General features: G+C 39.0%; 1 protein-coding gene across 2 annotated transcripts in view; it reads left to right on the top strand.

The window, feature by feature from the left end:
• Window positions 1-459: 459 nt before the first annotated feature.
• The window catches only part of cadps2 (Ca++-dependent secretion activator 2), a 224,303-nt gene continuing 204,276 nt past the window's right edge, over window positions 460-20,486 (top strand). For both annotated transcript variants that reach the window (XM_041996780.1, XM_041996779.1), the window contains exon 1: window positions 460-1,109. In XM_041996780.1, the coding sequence (XP_041852714.1) occupies window positions 759-1,109 (351 nt within the window). In that variant the 5' untranslated portion in view covers window positions 460-758. The remainder of the gene's footprint in view (window positions 1,110-20,486) is intronic.

The following is a 20,486-nucleotide window of genomic DNA, read 5'->3' as shown; positions in this document are numbered from 1 at the left end:
GCATTCCACGTCTGTACCTGTTGGTTAGTTGTATAACATGCACAAAAGCAAAACATCCAATACATGGGAGGCAGTCTTTGCTAATACACCTATTATTTAAAGCCAAACTGTTTATTGTTGAACTGAATAAATAAATAAATAAATAAATAAATAAATATTCCAGCCACTATAGCAGTATGTCTGCTTAGCTACATGTTTCCAAGTATGTTCCCTCAGAGAATTCATGTAAAAGAATTGAAAATGCAGTGTATATTTTATTTAATAAAATAATAACATATTTCATTACGGTGTGTATTATGCAGTATGTGCCCATTCAGATCAGGCTTAACGGCTGTTAATTAGGGTATTCTTTTCGGTTTCTGAAAAACAAACCGAGTGAACCCTCCTCTTATGCACTTATCTCTGGCTCAAGCCACAGGTTGCTCACCTGTATCTGGAGCGCTTTTCACAAGACGAAGCACGAGCTCTGCGTCGTTTTCGTCGGTAACGGGCGCGCGCTCTACCAGTGCCATACCATTACATTCATCCCCGGTGTGAAGGAACGAGTCGCGCGGGGACAATCTATTATCCCCCATTAAAACTCCGCCTACACAGCGTCAAAAACCCCAACATTCCTGTCAAGTCGTGACTGTAACGCTCCCCAGGTCCCACTAAGGAAAAACTGTTGGAAAGTGCAGTCGCGAGCGCCACGTCAACTGAATCAAGTTTAGTGTTTTTTTTTTCTGTCAGTTTGAAGCAGAGTTTTAACGCCTCGCACCATGTTAGACCCGTCTTCTAGCGAAGACACCGGTGGGGAGTCCGACCCAGAAGTTGTCCGACAGCCTTCAGGGAAAGCGACGGTCTCCTCACCGGAGAAGCGGAGACACCAGCACCGGACAGGCGGCAAGCAGCAGCAGCGGCAGCCCGGCGCATCTGGAGGAGCCGCCGGTAAAACTACGAAAGACAGCAGCGCTACAACTGAAGATGAAGAGAGGAAGGAACGGGAGCGGATCAAGAAGGAAGAAGAGGAGAAGAAAATTAAACTACAGATTTATGTGTTTGTCCTGCGGTGCATAGCCTACCCGTTCAACGCCAAGCAGCCTACCGACATGGCCCGACGGCAGCAGAAGGTAGGACTGTCGCACACTGAACATGGTCTGCACCTGTTGCCGGTTGCGGACGGATTTGCATTGAAAACGCGTCGATTTAAAGCGGACTTGCTTTCCTGCTGAAATCTTTCAAATAAATCAGAAAATATTTAATTGTTTCTGAATCAAAACAGCATATTGACCAAATCGGTAGGGATTATTCATAATCTTTAGAAAAACACACAGTGGCATTGTGTGCCAGCCTGCTGTTTTGTTTCCACATAGCTAACTAAACACTTCCTTAAGCGCTAGCTCACTGCTGTGCTCCAACTGTGCGTGTTGAGTTGTTACAACAGAAGCAAGTAACCGTGAAATGTTGTTTTAGACATTTGTGCCGTGTATGTGATTGAAGTTGATCTGAGAATCTTGCATTTAGAAGAAAACAAATGAACCAGAGCACTGGACTGGAAAAGGAAATGTGAAGGAACAATCTGCCTTTGTATCCATACATACAACTTTCAGGAAATCATTTACATAAGTATAATTCAACTACACTGTCTTGTAAAACTGGTTCATTTTAAGCTTATAGTGATCTTTATTTAAGCAAAGACATAAAGCAAGGGAAACTGGTGTTTGTTGGGTGTCTTAGTTGTAAGAATGCTTCTTGATAATTACTGTTAATCTGTTGGAAAGCCTGTTTATTTCACCTGTAAATGGAGCTACTGTACATTTGTAGAAAGATGGATGTAAACCATCTGATCAAAAAACATCTAAAAAAATACATTCCTGTAGATGTTTTTCCAGACCTCTCCTTCATGTTACTGCCTGATGAGGTGGGTGTGAGGGGTCCTCAGTGATGAAGGTGGCTTTCCCCACCACCTAGTGCCTGTACAGTTAAGTCAGAGGGAGTTGGGCTGTTCTGGTTGTCTTACCGGCCTGAATTATTATGCGGGTGAGGAAAATGCATTTGTGAGATGAGCAGCAGAGTTGAGTATGTGGGTTGCCAAGCAGGTGTTGATAATCAGGTGTCTGATTAGCATCACTTGTTCACAAGGTCAAAGTGTGGAGAAGATGTGGAGAAAGCTAACCTGACTGCTGCACCGATAACACTGGTAACAACTTTTGGTGGAGGCAGTGTGATGGTGTGGGACGACTTGCCCCTCACTGGATAAACAAAACTTGTTATCTTTGGAAGAAATCTCATTGCAGAGCGAAAAGGAGATGAGATTCTGTAACCATGGTGATCTGATATCTCCACAGTCTGGGACTTAACCCTATCCTCCAAGATACTGGTCTCCACAGAGCGGGGTTTATTCTACCTGCAGAATTTGCTGTTCATGCCATACTGACCAACACAACCGCATTGGTACACTTGTGACAGAGCCTGGTTGATGAATGGGATGCCGTCCCGCAGCAGTGTGTGACGGAGCAGGTGATCAGCTTAAGAAGGAAGTACCAGGATTTTGTGGCTGTGTATGGTTCTCTCACATGATACTGAAGACCCTGTTTTAGGACCCTACAAATTCATTTTTTCCCCTTGAATTCTGTGTTTTAATGTGTAGCCTAATTTTTTAAGGAGGGATCTGTGTAAGGACTCCAGGCTGGGATCCAAACCTATTTATATGAGCTCACTGCACAACCAGTTGACTTTAGTGTTATAAACAGTTTTATTTCCATCTTTTTAAAAGTTTTAAAATAATTATCATTTCTATTATAAATATGCAGCCGTCTCTCCTGTGAGTAGTTTTGTCGACATGGACCATTTCTTCCCACAGTTCTTTAGGACAGCCTCCAGCTACAGCTCAACCATGAAGGCTAAGTTAGTTTGATAGAGGCTGCTCTCATTTTCAGACAACGCTCCTCCTTATTTGTAATGTTTCACCAAAAATGGAGGCAGCTTTCTTCAGGTTTTCTTAAGGAAGCATTTCTTCATTTCTTGTACAACTTTGGTGTTTCTGTTGGTCTCTTAGCCGTCACCGACAGACGGGAAGCTGCGATGGTTAAAATGTGACTCTTGTTTTGACGTTGTATTAGTAGGGAAAAGAATCACACCCTCATGTCAGCAAATTCACGATATTCTGCGTTTTACAGTTGATTCCATTTTATTATCAAACTCTGATTCTGTGCAAATTGTAGAAATAAAAGGGTCCTATTATTTGATAAATAAGAAAAAAAGCCAAAATATCTTGAGAAGATTTGGACAGTTTTTCATGGGTGCAATCTACACACTCAACTCTGCTGCTTATCCCACGAATGTGTGTGTGTGTTTTTTGTTTTCTTTTTACAAATGTTGCTCCATTAAAAGGGAAGTAAACTGGCTTTCCAGCAGTACAAGATTTATTACCAAGAATTATTGTTACAACAAAGAAATAATCCACCAAACATTCATTTCCTAGAGAAACAGTTTCTCTCTTCTTGGTGCAACCTGTTTTTCTGTCTTTTTCTGTAGTCATAGGAATCAGTAAAGGATATGATACAAGATACTATATAGTTTGAAGAGTGATTACTTCACTTTAAAACCTCCTCCATCTTCATAGAAACTAGCAGGACCTTAATGATTCATTTCGAACAAAGACAGAGTCACAGGAGAACACATTAGCAGAGGTTTATGGAGCTGGAATAAAACGTTTAAGACGTTTACTTTTTAACACTAGAAGTCCCAGAGAGGGGTCAATTGACCTTTCTACCTTTACAACCCAGAGATGGGTCGATTGACCAGTAGGATTTTAGCTAAAATCCTGTCTTAAGCTGCGAACAGCTTCTTTTGTTTGTAGACGAGTCAATTACTGGCACACCCCAGGAGGGCGCATACTTAGGGGAGACACTGTAGACTCTTGAAACTGGACTGTCAACTTTTGCCCAAAGCTTGGCTTGAGACACTGCTTGGTCCCCTGAGTATGAGATTGGAGTAGACCTCAAACAGATTCAGAAAGGTTTTCCTGCATTCTAGTATATTTCAAATAATTAAAAATATATTTGATATGATATATGATATATACCTCCTCGACACATTTGTGTGCTTTTAGAAGAAAAAAAAAAGATAATCATTGTGGGCCTTCAATAAAAAAGCAAACAATTTAGAATGATATGACAAAATGATGAATTCATATTTTTTTAAAAAATCACTTTAAAAGGTCCAGCTCTCCTCTTTTCATACAAATGAAAAAATACAAATTTTTCAGAATTTTTTACCAATTTTTCAAACTTTCTAACCCAATGTTCATGTACCTTATGTCCAAAAAGCCCAAGCAATGAACAATTTTGAATATTTAAAATGAACATTTTTTGATTGTGGTGGTACAGGCAGGGTCTGTGAGTAAAATGTCCAGAAGCATTAGTGTCTAAGTCAAGAGGGCATAAATGTCAACATGACAAAGATATAAAAGAACAACTGTGAATTTTTTCCAATGCTTTTTATTTTTGTCATAAAAAAAACAACAAAACAGTTAAAATAATGCAAGTAATGAAACAATTTCACAAATATTTACACAAGGCTACAGTGGCATGCCCTTGTGTGAATGGCTTTTCTGCTCTTTCAGCAGTCCGTCTGTGCTAAGTCCAAACATGCTTGGCACTTCCATGGTATCTCCATCCTGCATTTGCCACATGTGTATTTGTAGCAGTCAACACATCTTACAGTTGCGCAATTGTTCTTGCATCGATGGTTGACCTGACATTTTGCCCTTTTCCCAGGGCTAGGTGTGGGAGGTTGCTGCTGAAGCAGTTGCTCCTTATGTGCCTTCTTCTGACTCACATGAGAGTTGGCCAACTCTTTCGCGAGCTCAACCAGGAAGTCCACTCTTCTCTCCTGCACTCCGGTGCATTCCTTATGAAGAACATGAGCGTTCCGTGCCGCCATGTCGATCATGTTGTAGAACACGGCGACTGGCCATCTCCGTGTTCCTGCACGCACGCTGTACTCCCGCACCATCTGGTCCATCACATCCACACCACACTTTGTGGTGTTGTATTGTGTGACAGTGTTTGGCTTCCTTTTGGTGGTATTCTAAGTCTCAACCACATTGTGCATGCTGCTGAGAAGATAGACAGTCTTTTTCCGTTTCGGCGCATATACTGTGAGTGTTGCACCAGTGGTGGAAAACACTCGAGTGGTGAATTTAGTGTGGTCCTTCAGTCTAGTTGACTGAGGAATTTCCCGGCGAATCTTGTTGACTGTGCCAAGGATGGTGGTTTTCCGGCTAAGCAGTCGTTGCGCAAGGGACAGCGATGTAAAAAAATTGTCTGTTGTTACAGTTCTGCCCTTATCCATGAACGGCTCCATCAGCCTCATCACTACACTCTCAGAGAGTCTCTCTCCACTGGGACGACTGGGGTCCTTGCCAAGATATGGCAGGATATTGCAAATGTACTTTGATTTCAAGTCACAAGCCAGCCAAAACTTAATGCCAAATTTGTCCGGTTTTGTTGCAATGTACTGCAGAAAACTGCAGCGAGTCTGTTCATCAATAGTGATGTGTCGACCAGGGTTATAAGATCTGATGCAGTTATTGACAAAAGATTCCCACAGATTAGAAATTGCAGCAAACTTATTTGTCTCCACTCGCTCACTGCGTGTGAACATGTTATCAAAGCGTAGGTGTTGCATGATGTTTTGGAAGCGCTTTCGGGCCATAGTAGCAATGATTCGTGGGTTTCCCAGCTCTGCTGACCAATTGTCACGTAGTGATGGAACTTTCTTCACCCCCCGCAAGATAATAATTGCAATAAATGCCATTAGTTCTGGGAGGTTCATGAACCAATCTGCCTGCTCCTTTTGCCGTGCATGCTGAATGGTCCATTCTTGAATGCTACGAAGCATTTCAAGTGTTATAAAACAGAAGAAGCTTTGAAGACGAGTCCGGATACTTCTTCTGGCCTTAGCAGTTGGCTCTCCATCTGTGCCGTATGGTTCTATTGGGGTGAAATTGAGACATGTCCCCAGCTGTTCTTCATGCCACACTGTGCCATCTTTAGCCATCTCTGTCCTCTCACTTCCCAACCGAGCCCTCTTTTCTGGCAGTGGAGCAGTCTCATCATCTGCAAGGTAAACAATTTCACAATTTCAGAGGACGAAAATAGGATGTTTTGGAAATAAGATTAAAAAAATCCTTTATTTGTACCAAAATGGAGAAATTCCAGTGTTGCAACTCACAGTACAGGACAAAGCAGAAAGAAAGAAATTTGTCATACCAAAAAGTTCAATAATAGTTTCAAATCTTACCTGAAGACTGCTCAGAGTCAGAGTCCGAATCCAGCTGAATTTGTATCTCTTCTCCATCTGAGTCACAAGGGTTTGTATCGCTGAGGATCAGGTCCAATGCCTGCTGAGTTGTAAGCCGCCTCTGCATTTTGCTTCCTTCTATTTGTTCGAGGTGAAGCTAGCTACTATTTATCCCCCTCAGCCCACCATCCCCCACTGCCACAGAATTTACCAGATGTTTCAAGGTAACAAGGAGGGGCTGGATGCAATGGGTGCATTCCTCAGGTAATGGCTGCATTTACAAATGAAGAGATGCTAATTTTTGCAAGCAGAGTCGTCAGTTTGGACTAAAGGTCTTTCGACCCTTCTCTGGGACTTTAGGGAGACATCAAAATTCCTGGGACTTCTAGTGTTAAAGAAATTCCTTTTTAAAATATCGACTGCTGGTAATTGCAGGATTTAATGAAGCACCATACTTGGTTGTTCTGCTTTCAAAAAGTCATTCAAGTGTTTTCTTTTATTTCTTTATTTTTTATGAATAGTCCTTCAGGAGGTGGCGAATGTTAATGCTAGAGGAATATATTTCCACAGAGAAGCAGACTGAATAGTATATCTGGATGTAGCAGGTAAAACTATCTGGAAAGCAACACCTGCATGCTCTGGCTTTGCTGCTCTGCCTAGATGCTTGTTAACCTGCAGTCTGCAGCCTTATTATGCCACAATAATCTGATGAGATATTCTTTGTCGTATGTTTGGGGGATTGAAGATTTAGATGGTAGACGTGGGAGTTAATTTGGGCACAAACTTAAGTTAAAAAATATATATTTAATTCTATGTGGTTTTTATGAGGTTGAAAATTGAGCTCCTACACAAGAATTCATTCTCTTCTGGAGGTAATGCTTTACCTCTCCCTGCTGATTCATAAACAGAGTCAACTCATTAGAAGTCTGAAGAGTTTTTCTTATTTATTTCCTATTTTAATTTTATTTTATTATGTCATTGCACTCCCTTGTGGGAGGCAGCTGTAGGCATATCTGTTGGTTCTCCAGACTAGCAGCATGATAGAGAAATCAATGTAATACAACAGCTAACAGTTCATCTGCAGGAGTTGGTTTATCTAAAGTAGAATAAGTCAGATTGTGTCCTCAGGGGCGGCTGCTGTGGTGTAAACATCTGTCAGCAATCTCCACACTGTGGGGACCAGGAATACTGTGATCATATTCAGCTGATCAGTGCATGCAGTTATACACTACTTTAAAGAGGTGGTGCACCCAAAAATGTGTTTTTTTGAGCTGTAACACAGTATTACTTAATTGTAATGAAAACCACATATACTGTTGATAAAATTTGTATATTGTTTTATTTATTTTAAAAATGGGATTTTGGCTCATAACAGGATAAAACCAGGTTATGTTTTTCGGCACATAGAGCCGTATCTACGTAACGAGAAATTTTTAAGAACCCCACAGTCCCCTCCCTCTAGATGCTGATAAATGGGTCCTCGCCTTGCAGGCATAGAAAACCACGCCCAACAGTGCGTATGAAGGGATGTGAACTTATATGGTGCAGATTTGCTTGTTTCAGACTTCTATTCTTTCACAGAGTTTCTGATGAATGCAGTGGGATGGATTTGTGCTTTTGGGGGGTGTAAAAGTAACACCTGACATTATTCTTTACCTGCTGATCTTCATCTGGGGACAGACAGCAGCTCAAGTCGTAGCAGCAGCAACTTCCAGCAGCACTTCCAGCAGCTGCCACAACCTGCCGCGAGTCTCCACAGCTTTCCAGAGTCTGCTGGAGCTGCAGACAGGCCAGCATAACTATAGATATCTATACAAAGGCTAGATGCTTTATGGCGGAGCTCACGCGGTGGCCATCTTACCACAGGGTTGCTCTCTCGCGGCATCTATTAAATCTAGGAGAAAGTGAGCTGCACAAACATAAATACTCTTATTTTGCTGAAAACTTGACAGATTTTCAAACGTTTTGGTTTCTTACAAAATTCATTAACGTGGCTATAATTCTGGATACTTTAACATGTTGAAATTGCAGCTTTTGTCTGTGAAAAATAACCTAAACGTGCAGCATAGTTGTGTTCTTCATTAGAAGGCGCAGTAAGGCTCATCAGAGCAGCTGAGCGGCTCATTCGCCAGGCTTCAGCAAATTCCAGACAATCGCAGCCCATCAGACTGCTGGAGGTCCTGTACATTGTACGGAAGGGGATTGGGTCGGAGGAGGATGTGCTTCTGCTCGAGGAGCACATTGGCTGCACCCATTATTGCGTAGACAGCTACCACCATATGCTGCTGACATTAGCTGTGTGTGTGTGTTTTTTTTTAAGCTAAGGCTGCAACATATTGCCAAGATGACTCCACTTAGCTTCCAGAGAAAAAACATGCACCAGAAGCTCAACAAAATAGTCTTGTTCCAAGGTTTTTAGCCAAGCCATGTTTTTTTTTTTTTAGGTTGTTTGTGTGTATATCTCCATGTGAATATCGCCACAATAGTGTAGTTCTCTGTACAGGGTGGGGATTTCAACAAGCTGCAATCCTGGATGTATATGTGTAAATATTCTACCTATTTTGTTTCCCAAATTAATATCACTTTTATGTCCAAGATTTTACAGATGTTGAAGAGAATGCAAATAAAGTATTATAATGTGTTATAATATAAATATTACTAATATAATAAACATTACATGTTTAAACTAAACATATAATAATTCAAATTATATATATATATATATATATATATATATATATATATATATATATATATATATATATATATATATATATATATATATATAAATAAAAAAAATCATTCTGTATGCTGAGTAGCCTAAATATTGATTTAACATGCCTTGTGCATGTGTATTCACTGCACCCATCAGTTTATTATCATATGAAAGTCTGTGGTGAAAGAGCTGCTTGAGAATCATTAGTTATAAGTATGCGTTGTGATGGTTACATCTCTGGAATTTATAACAAACCAAACCTTTTGAAAATTGCTATAAAATTGAGCAAGTTATGGTTATTTATAAAGTTCATGCTCCATTAAAGGAATGTTATGAGTGCGCGAGTTCACTGTGGTAAGATGGCCGCCAGCTGCAGCTGTTCGGTCCCATTGGCTAACAGCAGGGATGACACATCTAGCCTTTGTATAGATATCTATGAGCGAAACAGCGCTAACGGTTCAGACTGATGCAGTTCAGGACCACCCTGTTCATGTGTAGCTGCGGAGATTCAGGAGGGGAAAAGTCTTCCACCTCAAAGACCGCTCTGTGGCGTAGGTGCTTTGTGAATCTCGCTTTCCATCTTGCTAGTGGCCGCTTAGCTGCTGTCTGTCAATCATTTCTGCCTGTATATCTCAACCAGCCCACTCTCCGCTTCCTGATACCCCCACACCTCCCACCCCAACCCTTACAGTTTCAGGCATTTTTCAAGTTTGGCAGTGGGTGGAGTTACACAAAAAGTAGGGGGTGTAGTTACACTTTACGCAGACTTGAAGCCTGCAGTGTAAGAGGAGTTCAACATATTATGATTCCATCAGGCAATCTGAAGTAACTGACCTGATTGTAACCAGAATCACAAGCTGGCTCTCCACAAATTCTAGATTAGATCCAGCTAAAGGCATGATGCAAACTGAATACAGTATTATTAGAATTTAGCAATACCCAAGAGATTAATTATTTAGCTTAAATTGTACGTCATTATGTCCAGTTACTGCTGTGGACAGGAATGACCTCCTGCACCATTTTGTTGTAGCGCAGTTGAAGAAACTCCTTTCTGAGCTCGCATTTATCAGTTTGTTCAGTTTTTTTGAGTCACTGTTGCTGCAAACCAGGCTGCCCTCTCCACCACAAACCTATAAAAACTTCCTCAAAAAGTAAAGTCTTTGCTTTGTTGTAGATGCTTTAGTGTTGCATTTCCCGTTCCGTCTGCTGTCCAGCGGTCTGGTGTCTGAATTTAGAATTACAGTGGCTTGTGGTGACATTCAGTAGGTGGTCTAACACATATATAAACCAACTGATTATATTTTAACTTAAACATGATGACATCACAATATGCAAGATTTAAGCTCCTGTAATACTCTTATGTGCCTTTTTAACATAACAGCATTGTCTAGAAGAACAACTTAAAAATACTCAGACACACACTTTCACAGCCTTCAGGTTAAAAAAAACTAACTGTATTGACAGCAAGTATTGGTGTGTAACACATTAAGCCAAACATCAGGGCATGATTACAATAGTTATAGACATTAATAGACATACAACACTTTATTGTCTCCATACCATTTTAATTGTGACCCGGTAGTTTAACTGATGGTCTGCAGTCTGTATATGATGATAGATGAACTCTATTACAACTGGCACGTGCACAGCCTGGTGCTTGTGTCAAGAATAATCCACCCATTAACATAATTCTGACAGCTATATATTTCATGGTATGCGTCTGCACTGCTCTCAGTACCAAATGAATTAAAAAAGATAATCAGTTTATTGGCTGAAATAATAAACCGTGAATGAAATGAAACTGTGAAAATATACATTATTAATGCCAGTGAGAAATTATGATTACATTTGCTGTGCTTTGCTAACACTGAACTCTTATTGTATGCGACCCTCCTGCCCTGCCCAGTCTCATAAATAGTGAAAAATAGTGAAAATCATTTTACCCAGATTTAACCAGTTTGATGACATAAGTTTAGTTTATGATGACTTGTTCTTTCTATATTATCTTTATATATGACATATGAGTTTTTTTTTTTTTTAGTTATTTATCTTAACTAACCTGTTGACTGTGCCATTTTGTACTTTATGTAATTTTGCCTTTTCGATTATGGATGCATCAATGCAATGATCAGCCACCTAACAGCTTCCATCTAAACTGAAAATATGGAACAAACTACAGTTTGAACTACAACTCAGTGTTATCAACAACCTGCAAGATTCATGCAGCTGTGGTGCCCAAAAATACCTGCTTGGCAGGCACGGTTGGGATATTGGTGCCAGGTTTTGAAGTATCCTGCTTATGAAATGCATGTAATCGAAAGCTAATTTAGCCTGCTTGCAACATATAGAGAGAAAATAGACTATTATAAATATTTAATGCATACTTTGTAAACTATGTAAATTAGGACTTGGTATCGTCACTAATTTCCTGATTTAATTCACAGCAGCCTGTTTCGATTATGCTGGATTCGATATTGATTAATCTACAGCTAATTGTGAATCATCACCTATTTTTCTTGAGTATTAACGACATTCTCAGGTAATTATTTTTATAAAACACATTTACTTGACAATCAGTTGTCTAGGAGTAATCAGATAATTGTAATAATCTAACCTGACTCATCTACATGCATTTCTGAAATACCATAACAGTACAGTGTTTCCCCAGATTCACAGCCAGACATACTGTGATGGAAAAAAAAAACTTTGAAAAATATTTTCAAAGTTCAGATCTCAGATAACGTGTTGATGTTAATAAAACCTACAAAGAATATTGGATCAATTTAAAGCCGTAATACGACTAGAAATTCATACAATGATGAAGATTCAGCTTGATTGGCTGTGAGTGTTCCCATGGCGACCGTGACGCTATCAGCGTAACACCAGAGCAGGAAAAAATCCCCATAGACTCCCATGTTAAAAAGACCAACTTCACAGTAGAAATAAACATGTTTAAAGCCTGGTACAAGAATCCATTTTAGGATTAATAGGTCAAGTTTACCTTCATGACAACTGTGAGGGGGGTGAATTTTTTTCTAACTCATCCCTTTGGATGTTATTTAATCTTGAAATTCAGCATAATTAGGGGCGTGTCCTTTTGATTGACAGGTATCCAATATCCGCAGCAATAAGGGAGAGTGTTGCACAACCACAGTTTTTAGCTGGCTAACAGTGCACCTTAGCTTTAGTCCACGTACCTTCATTAGCCAGTTAGTTCACTTTGGATCCGAGTTGGCTCAGTTAGCTCTTAACTACAGGCAGCTCAGAGTTTGATAGACTAATCACCTTTTCCATTACTGAGATTAAAACATTACAGACAGCGCATTACTATTGTAAGATGAGATTAATTTTTGTTCTGGGTAAACAGAAGTTTCACATCTGTTCGGACTATAATGTGCTATTGGAGAGTGGAGAAGATGTGAGGTTACAACACACTTAATGTTTGAGTAGAAGTGTTGCTGTGTTCTGTTAACGCTGTCCATTTCTCATCAATTTGAAAATGCACTTTTGTGTTCACTAAACCTATTAACCCGTTAACACAGCTGTAGTGTATATGAAAAGATGGTCCATTTATACCAGGCATGAAGTGATTTTCATGTTGGATAATTTGTCGTTCGAGGGGAAATACAATCCTGCTGAATGTTTTCAGATCAGCTGGATCAGCCTTATGTAAAAGCCTCAAACTACAACCCTCTTGTGGATTGAAAAAAAAAACAACAAAACAGTCTGGAACCCTAAAATATGCTATACTACTAAAATATGAGACAGTGCGAGTGAATTTTTTATCTACTAGCGCAATAGCGACCAATACATGTGCCGGTCTTTTTCTTGTAGTAGTTATAATTTAATTAATTTTGTCGCTAACAAACTTCTGCTCCCCTCTTCAGCCCAGTATTTCACAGTAATGCGCAAATTAGCTGCTGGTTTGCTGACATAAACTAACTTCAATATGAGAAAAGGAGACAAACACCAACGAGGAAGACGACAGCCAATGTGCATGTGAGCGGGATGAACGAGCGCTGTGATTGGTTTATGTGTGGAAAGAGGCGGGTCTTGGGGGAATTTATCATTCCTCAGTGTTACCAACTTAGCGACTTTGTCGCTATGTTTAGTGAGTTTTCAGACCCTTCTAGTGACTTTTTCTGATATAATTGGAGACTTTTAGAGACTGACGTGAATGAAGGTAGTATTCTTTCCAATCAAGAGTGTGTGCTGCGCAGACCCCTCCCCGTACACAGGGGAGCTGCATTCAGAGAAGACGACGTTCACCTCTGTTTCATCACCAGGCTGAAAATGAAACGTACAAAGCTGCTGCTGGAGGATCCTGCGCTGGCTTACCGTCAGAGTAATGTCTATTAATGAAGAGTGTGGACAAAGATATTTAAAAAGTTAAGTGTTGTGACATGTTCCAGACTCCTAATTAAAAAACTAAGGAGTTGGCTCATGCCAACTCATGGGAACAGCGTCTGGAGACGAGTATGAGTCCCTGAAGCTGTTTATTGCCAGGAACTACATGGACCAGTCATACCATGCCGTATGGGGGATGATGGTGACAAAGGTGCCGTTCTGCTTCGAAGTGAAAATCAAATCAAATCTGATTTGATTTGACAAGTTCAATTATTACTTGTTTTGTATTTATGCCACTAGTAAGATGTGTTTTTTTTTTTTAATATGTCAACTGCGACAAAATGTGAATTGTAAACATTGTAATTTCTGAATTTTTTGTTCAAGTATTTATCACTAATACAGTGAAAATGAGAGGAAATGTGAATGTTTGCTATGCAAGGTGTGCGGCCCTAAATTTTCTGCTTACTCTCATTAAATTTTAAGTTAGGGGCCACTGTGTTACTCGTAAAAAAAACTTAGTCTGGAGCCCTGAAAAAACAAAACAAAAAACACGTTGAATAATTAGCCATCTCTTCCTTTTCCTGCTAACTTAAACAAACTCTTAGGTAGAAATTAGTTTGGGAATTTGGGGAAAAAAGTAAAGACCAACCACCCCTGCTGTCCCTTATTTAGTACACAGTGTAAATATTTAGGCTGCTAACTCCCCACACAAAATTAACCTTTCTTTCTTAAAAAAAAAAGGAAAATAAAATAAAAAAAAAAACTAATTGAAGAACAAAAGTGCATCAAACCAAGCCACTGACTTTATAGTCTTTGTAAAACCTGGAACAGTTGATCTCAGAGCTCCGAGGAACAGAAGTTGTGATCGTCCTTGTATCCTGTCAGTTTCCTGACTGCTGCCGCTGATCCGGAGGTGGATTTAATGATGCAAGCTGGTACTTTGCGTGAGCCCACACACAAAGTCAACCGTCAGTGGTTTCATTCCATGATGCTCAGACTTCAGGGCTTCATCTCCCAGAAACCCATTAAAGATGACATTAGTTTTGTAAAATAAGGCGGGGTCTGCATGATGTTTTGATCAAAGGATAGAGATAAAAGGGGAGTATTCTGTCATTACTAAGATCAATAATAAAAAAAATAACATTTGCTTTTGTTTTAAAATGCTTATGCCAAAAAAGATCTGATCTGAAGCTTTTCAAACAGCAGTTGATAAACATTTGATATAATTTTCTGAATAAACAAATAGTTTCTCACTAAAAAATAACTAGACACACACAGATTTTCAGCACTTAGAGCGCTGTAAACATCCACACTGTAACTGGCTCTCTCTTCCCATTAATCTTGTTTTTTTTTTTTTTTTTTTTTTTTTTTTTTTTTTTTTGCTGGATGAGTCATCATAACCCAACAGTGATTGAATTCCTCAGGCACCAAATAAATATTTGAATCAGTATGACTTAAATAAGCACTACGATCAACTGAAGATTTATAGCAACACATAGTTTTGTTTAAAGAATAATTAGGAATTTGAATGGAACTATATTATATTTGTAGTTGGTTTAAAGGTTTTTAAAAGAGAACTACATGTTTCTGAAGTTGAATTGTTAAAAATGAGTAGAACTTAATATGCTTAAAACATACATGCTCCAGCATACAGTTTAGACATTTTACCTTTAAGTGCTGTTTGGAGGCACACATTAGACGCTTACATTGTAAAGAGTCAAGCTATTATGAAAATGTTGTAAAAATACTCACAGGATCATGTTTTCATTAAGATAGATTACACTGTTTTATTCTGGTTAATGTGCTGTGAACATGTCCAGATTCACTTTCGGCCTGATTCTTTTCAGCTCTTAGTAAATGATGCATTTCTTGGTCAGATTAAGCAGGTTGTGCCGGGAATTATCATCATTATCACTGTAAAATAATTGTTAAGAAAAAAAAAAAAAATAGTTTGTGCAGGTTTGGATTTTAAGAATCTGCTTATTTTCATTTTGAAGTCTGGTATTATCAGAAGATGGCATTGGTCTGCTCTTTGAATGGCAGCACACCTGGCAACTATGTGGGAAACTAAAGCAGAGAAACCAGCCCTGCAACATCTTGCCTTTCCTTGTTTACATAGTTTGATGTTAAATTAGATGAACTCTGCAGTCCCACCAAAGGGTCATGCCCAACCGTTTTGGTTGAGGTAGTGTGAGGAGGAAATCAAGATTTTAAAACAAAAGAACAATTGTGGTTTCGTTTAGAGGCAGATTGAATATGTTGTGGATCGCGTGAGAAGAAGGAAATGGGGCAGTTGATGTTCAAACCAGTTAAAAGTCACTAAGCTCCTCATTTCCCCAGAAGTCATTGTATCATTCCCAATCAGAAGTGGACCTGCTATGGTAATTTCCTCTCATTTAATAGTTAATCTCAGGTAACTCTAGATCAGCTTTGTACCCATCCTAACTCCAAATGGGTTTAGTTCGGGGAGCTAAGGGGAGCTTGGCTCCCCTAAAAGGCAGAGGAGCTCCCCTAAAGAGATTCAGCTGATACTTTAAGGGGAGCCTTAAAAATCTTCGACGGGAAGATCCGTTCTGTTTCCTTCAGCACCGTGGACAGCTGCATTGTTTGTTCTGTGCTGTGAGCGTCCACACAACCACCTGATGTTCTTCTTTTTGTGGTTAAAGAACTCTCCGTCGCTGTTTCTGATTAAACAAGCTGCATACAGTGTTTTTTTTTATAGTAACCTTAATTCAAGCCCTGGTTTAGTTATTTTAGAAAGAGGAAGAGCTGTCTCAGGGATCCAGACTAACTTTCTGCACGGGTTTCATTGGTGCGCCTAACTTTTTTCCTTTTGGGTGAACCAGCAAAAATTTGAAGTTCAGCCAAATTTTCCCAGCGTTGCTGACAGCACCACATTTTAATACATTTTAAGAATTGTCCTCTGATCATATAGCGCTTTGTCCAGTGAAGGGTAAGACGGAGCCTAACCCAGCATTTAACAGATGAGAGGCAGGGTACACCCTGGACAGGTCGCCAGTCCATCGCAGGGCCAACACCCAGAGAGACAACTATTCACCCTCATACTCACTACTAGGGAGAATTTATATTTAACCTAACATTCATGTTTTTGGATGGTGGGAGGAACCCAGAGAAAATCCATGCATAAACAGGAGAACATACAAACTCCACACAGAAAGGCCACTGTTGGAACCTTCCCCCAGCCGAGGTTCGTACCTTCTTTCTGTCAGGCTGCGATGCGAACCACCACACCACCGTGCAGCCCATACTTTCTTTTCTTTTTTTTGTTTTTTCCTTAGTGCACGACTGAATCAAATAATAGACACAGACATTGATATTGTAAACTCAAATTTCAATAATTCATTCATTCATTCTCTGTACCGCTTGGTCCATTACGGGCCGTGGGTAAGCTGGAGCCTATTCCAGCATTAACAGGTGAGAGGCAGGTACACCCTGGACATGTCACCAGTCCATCGCAGGGCCAACACAAAGGGGACAAACAGACATTCGCACTCATTCCTTTTTTTTTTCACTTTTTTTTTATTGGTTAAAATATGGATTCCATGTATGACAATTCCACTTCAAATCCAAATAACAAAAATATTTTAGGGAAAAAGAGAAAAAAAGAACAAAATAACATAAAAGAAAAAACTAGAAAAACAAGAAAGCGTAAACGATGATTCTATTCGCTCTTTCCTTTTTTTATCATTCACCTTTAGTATAAAATTAATTTATAAATAAAAAAAAAAATCAAAATCTCATGCATAATAAAAAAAAAAGGTTGGCGAGAGGTGCAACAGGTACGAGTTTAGTTATTGTAGGGGAGGATAAAAGGGAAAAGCAGATTCTCCCCCTTTTCCTATTTCATGGGAAGTCTGCCGTGTGCTGTCTGGCATATTCTTCCCATTTCTTCCCATTTGTTACAAAAGAATTTTTCTTTAAATTAACAGAAAAGGTTATTTTTTCCATTCTGTGTATGGCCTTTGTCACTTCATTCCATTCTTCAATCAAAGGTTCACTTTGCTCCATCCAGTTTTTAGTTATGTTTCCATCCCTGCTGCCAAAAGCACATTCCACAGATATCCATATATCCCTTTCAAGTTTGGGGGTTTGTACCCTAAGTACATTATTTTGAAAGCAAAAGGAATTTTGATTTTAAAAATCATTTGCATCACTTCATGTACCTTTGTCCAGTAATTGCTTACCTTAGGACATCCCCAAAAAATATGTTAACGGTGAGCCTTTTGGCAGCCACAATTTCTCCAGCATTGGGCTGAGCCCCCTGAATAATGTGCGCTTTGCGATAGAGGTATAAAATCGCGAAATACATTTTTCCAACAAAATTCCTTTCATGTAAAAGATTTTGTGCTCCTTCATGGGGATATACATATATAGTCCCATTCTTCATTTTTTTACTACTAAGGCTGCTTCTCTCGTCCATTTTTCTTTAATATAATTAGTTGATAAATTACAAATGCGTTTGTAAAAGTGTGCTACTGTTCCCCTAGAGAGCTCGGATTTGTATGCATTTATAAAGAGTTTCATTAATGGGTTATGTTCTTCTCTATTGGTTTGTTTAATTTCACTATTATATTCACTCCTTAATTGTAGATATCTATAAAAGTCTTGTTTCTCTAAATTAAACTGCTCTTTCAGGTTCTGAAAACTTTATTTCAATATGCTGTTCGATCTGAAAGTAGGTTTCAATACCTTTTGTAACCCATGATTTAAATTTCATATCAGTTCTATTTGGGGTGAAATTTGAATCATAATCACTCCTTCCAAGAGTTTTAATAGCTTTTTCCAATTTATATTCTTTTATCAAATTCTTCCATGTAGTGAGTGTTGATTTTATTTAAGGGTTTTCTACGCTCTTGATTGATTGTAGACGTTTATTGTCGGCCAAAATATCTTGCGTTGGGATATCTATAACCTTTGAGCTTTCTATATCTTTCCATTGTGCTTTGTAATTTGGATCACACCAATAAAGTAATACGCTTATTTGTGATGATATGAAATAGTATTGAAGATTTGGCAGGCCCCATCCTCCTCTTTCTTTTGATAATTGGAGAGTTTTGTAACGAATACAGGGTTTGTGTCCATGCCATATGAATCTTGAAATCATTTTATCCCATTCAGTGAAATATTGTTTTGAAATATTTATTGGTAATGTAAAAAAAAAAAAAAAAAAATCTTGGTAATACATTCATTTTGATAGTTTCAATTCTTGCACTTAAACTAAGGTAAGGGAGAAGATTTCATCTTTTAAGATCATTTTTAATGTTACCATAAAGAGGAAGATAGTTTTTTTCAATTAATTTCAATAAATGTTTTGTTAGGTTAACCCCTAAGTATTTAAGGGATTCTGTGCTCCATTTAAAGGGATACGCTTTTTTCAGATTTTCAGTAGGGTGAAAATAGAGTTTCTCAGTCTTGTCTATATTTAATTTGTATCCTGATAATGTGTCAATATTGTTAAGAAAGGTCATAACTTCTGGCAGCGAGATCTCTGGGTTAGTTAGATATAAAAGTACATCGTCTGCATAACTTGCTATTTTATGTTACATTTGTTTTATTGGGACACCACTAATTCTATCAGCCTGTCTGATATACTGAGATATTGGTTCTAGAAATATGGCAAAAAGTAGAGGGCACCAGGCACATCCCTGCTGAAGTCCCCTTTCTAATGTTAATGATTTGGTCACATGGCCATTAATTTTCAATCTTACTGTTGGTTTATCATAAATGGCTTTAATATTTTCAATTACTAAATTACTTATTTGGAATTTTTCCAGTACTTTGTATAAGTATTGCCAACTTACCGAGTCAAATGCTTTTTCATTGTGTTGCTGTATGTGGTCCATTATATGTAATGTTCGTCTGATATTGTCCTGTTTGACGTTTGTAGATAAAGCCTGTTTGATCACTATGTATTATTCAGGTAAAATATTCTCCTTTCTTTTTGACATTATCGATGTGTATATATACGGTAGTCTACATTTAGCATGGAGATTGGTCTATATCACTGATACTCACTTCGGTCCTACGAGGGCCGCAATCCAGCATGTTTTCCATGTATCCCTGCACCAACACACCTGAGTCAAATTAATGAGTCATTGTGTAGAACCTGATTGGCTGTTAGAGCCACCTAATTTGACTCAGGTGTGTTGGTGCAGGGATACATGGAAAACCTGCTGGATTGCGGCCCTCGTAGGACCGAAGTGAGTATCAGTGGTCTTTATGATCCACATTCTAATCTATCTTTTCCTTCCTTCGGTATTAAGCTAATAATGGCCTCTTTCCAACTAGGTGAAATCTGCGTTTTTTTTTTTTACCATTCAGAGGTTAACCCGTCACTACCAGGTGATTTATTTGTCTTCAGTTTTTTTTATTGCAGACTGTATTTCTGCCAGAGTTATTTCAGATACAATGGGGGAAATAAGTATTGGACACGTCAACTTTTTTCTCATTATATTTATTTCCAAAGATGCCATTCATGTGACATTTCTTCCAGACACTGGTATTAACTCAAATAATCCACGCATGAAAAGAAATCACAAGATTCAAATCCATAAATAGTGATTATGTGGAATTAAGTGCAATAACACAGGAAAAAAGTATTGAACACACCATGGGAAAGCTGTATAGTTTGGCAAGGAAAGGCACCATACCATCTCAAACCTGAAAGTAATTAGTCTTTGTACTTCCTATAAGTGCAAACCAACATCAGCTGGGTTAGTGCTAATTGATGGCCCTATAAACAGGTTGTTTTTTTTACTAAGTAGTCAAACAAGACACATCTCATGATGGGTAAAAGCAAGGAGCTCTCTCAAGACCTTCGCAGCCTGATTGTTGCTCAGCATCAGAATGGAACTGGTTATAGACTTATCTCAAAGAATCTGAGTATTCCAGTAAGCACCGTTGGGGCCATTATCCGCAAGTGGAAGAAGCATCACCTTATCATCAACAGGCTGCGCACAGGAGCTCCTCGCAAGATTTCTGACCAGGGAGTCAGAAAGATGGTCAGAAGAGTTCTCAAAGAGCCAAGGACCACCCGGAAAGCGCTCCAGAAAGACATGGAGGCAGCAGGTACAAGTGTTACAGAGAAAACGATAGGCAATGCACTCCACCGCCA

The sequence above is a fragment of the Melanotaenia boesemani genome, chromosome 10, assembly GCF_017639745.1.
Source record: "Melanotaenia boesemani isolate fMelBoe1 chromosome 10, fMelBoe1.pri, whole genome shotgun sequence".
NCBI classification, from domain to species: Eukaryota; Metazoa; Chordata; class Actinopteri; order Atheriniformes; family Melanotaeniidae; genus Melanotaenia; species Melanotaenia boesemani.
This window is presented reverse-complemented; position numbering and strand designations above follow the sequence as displayed.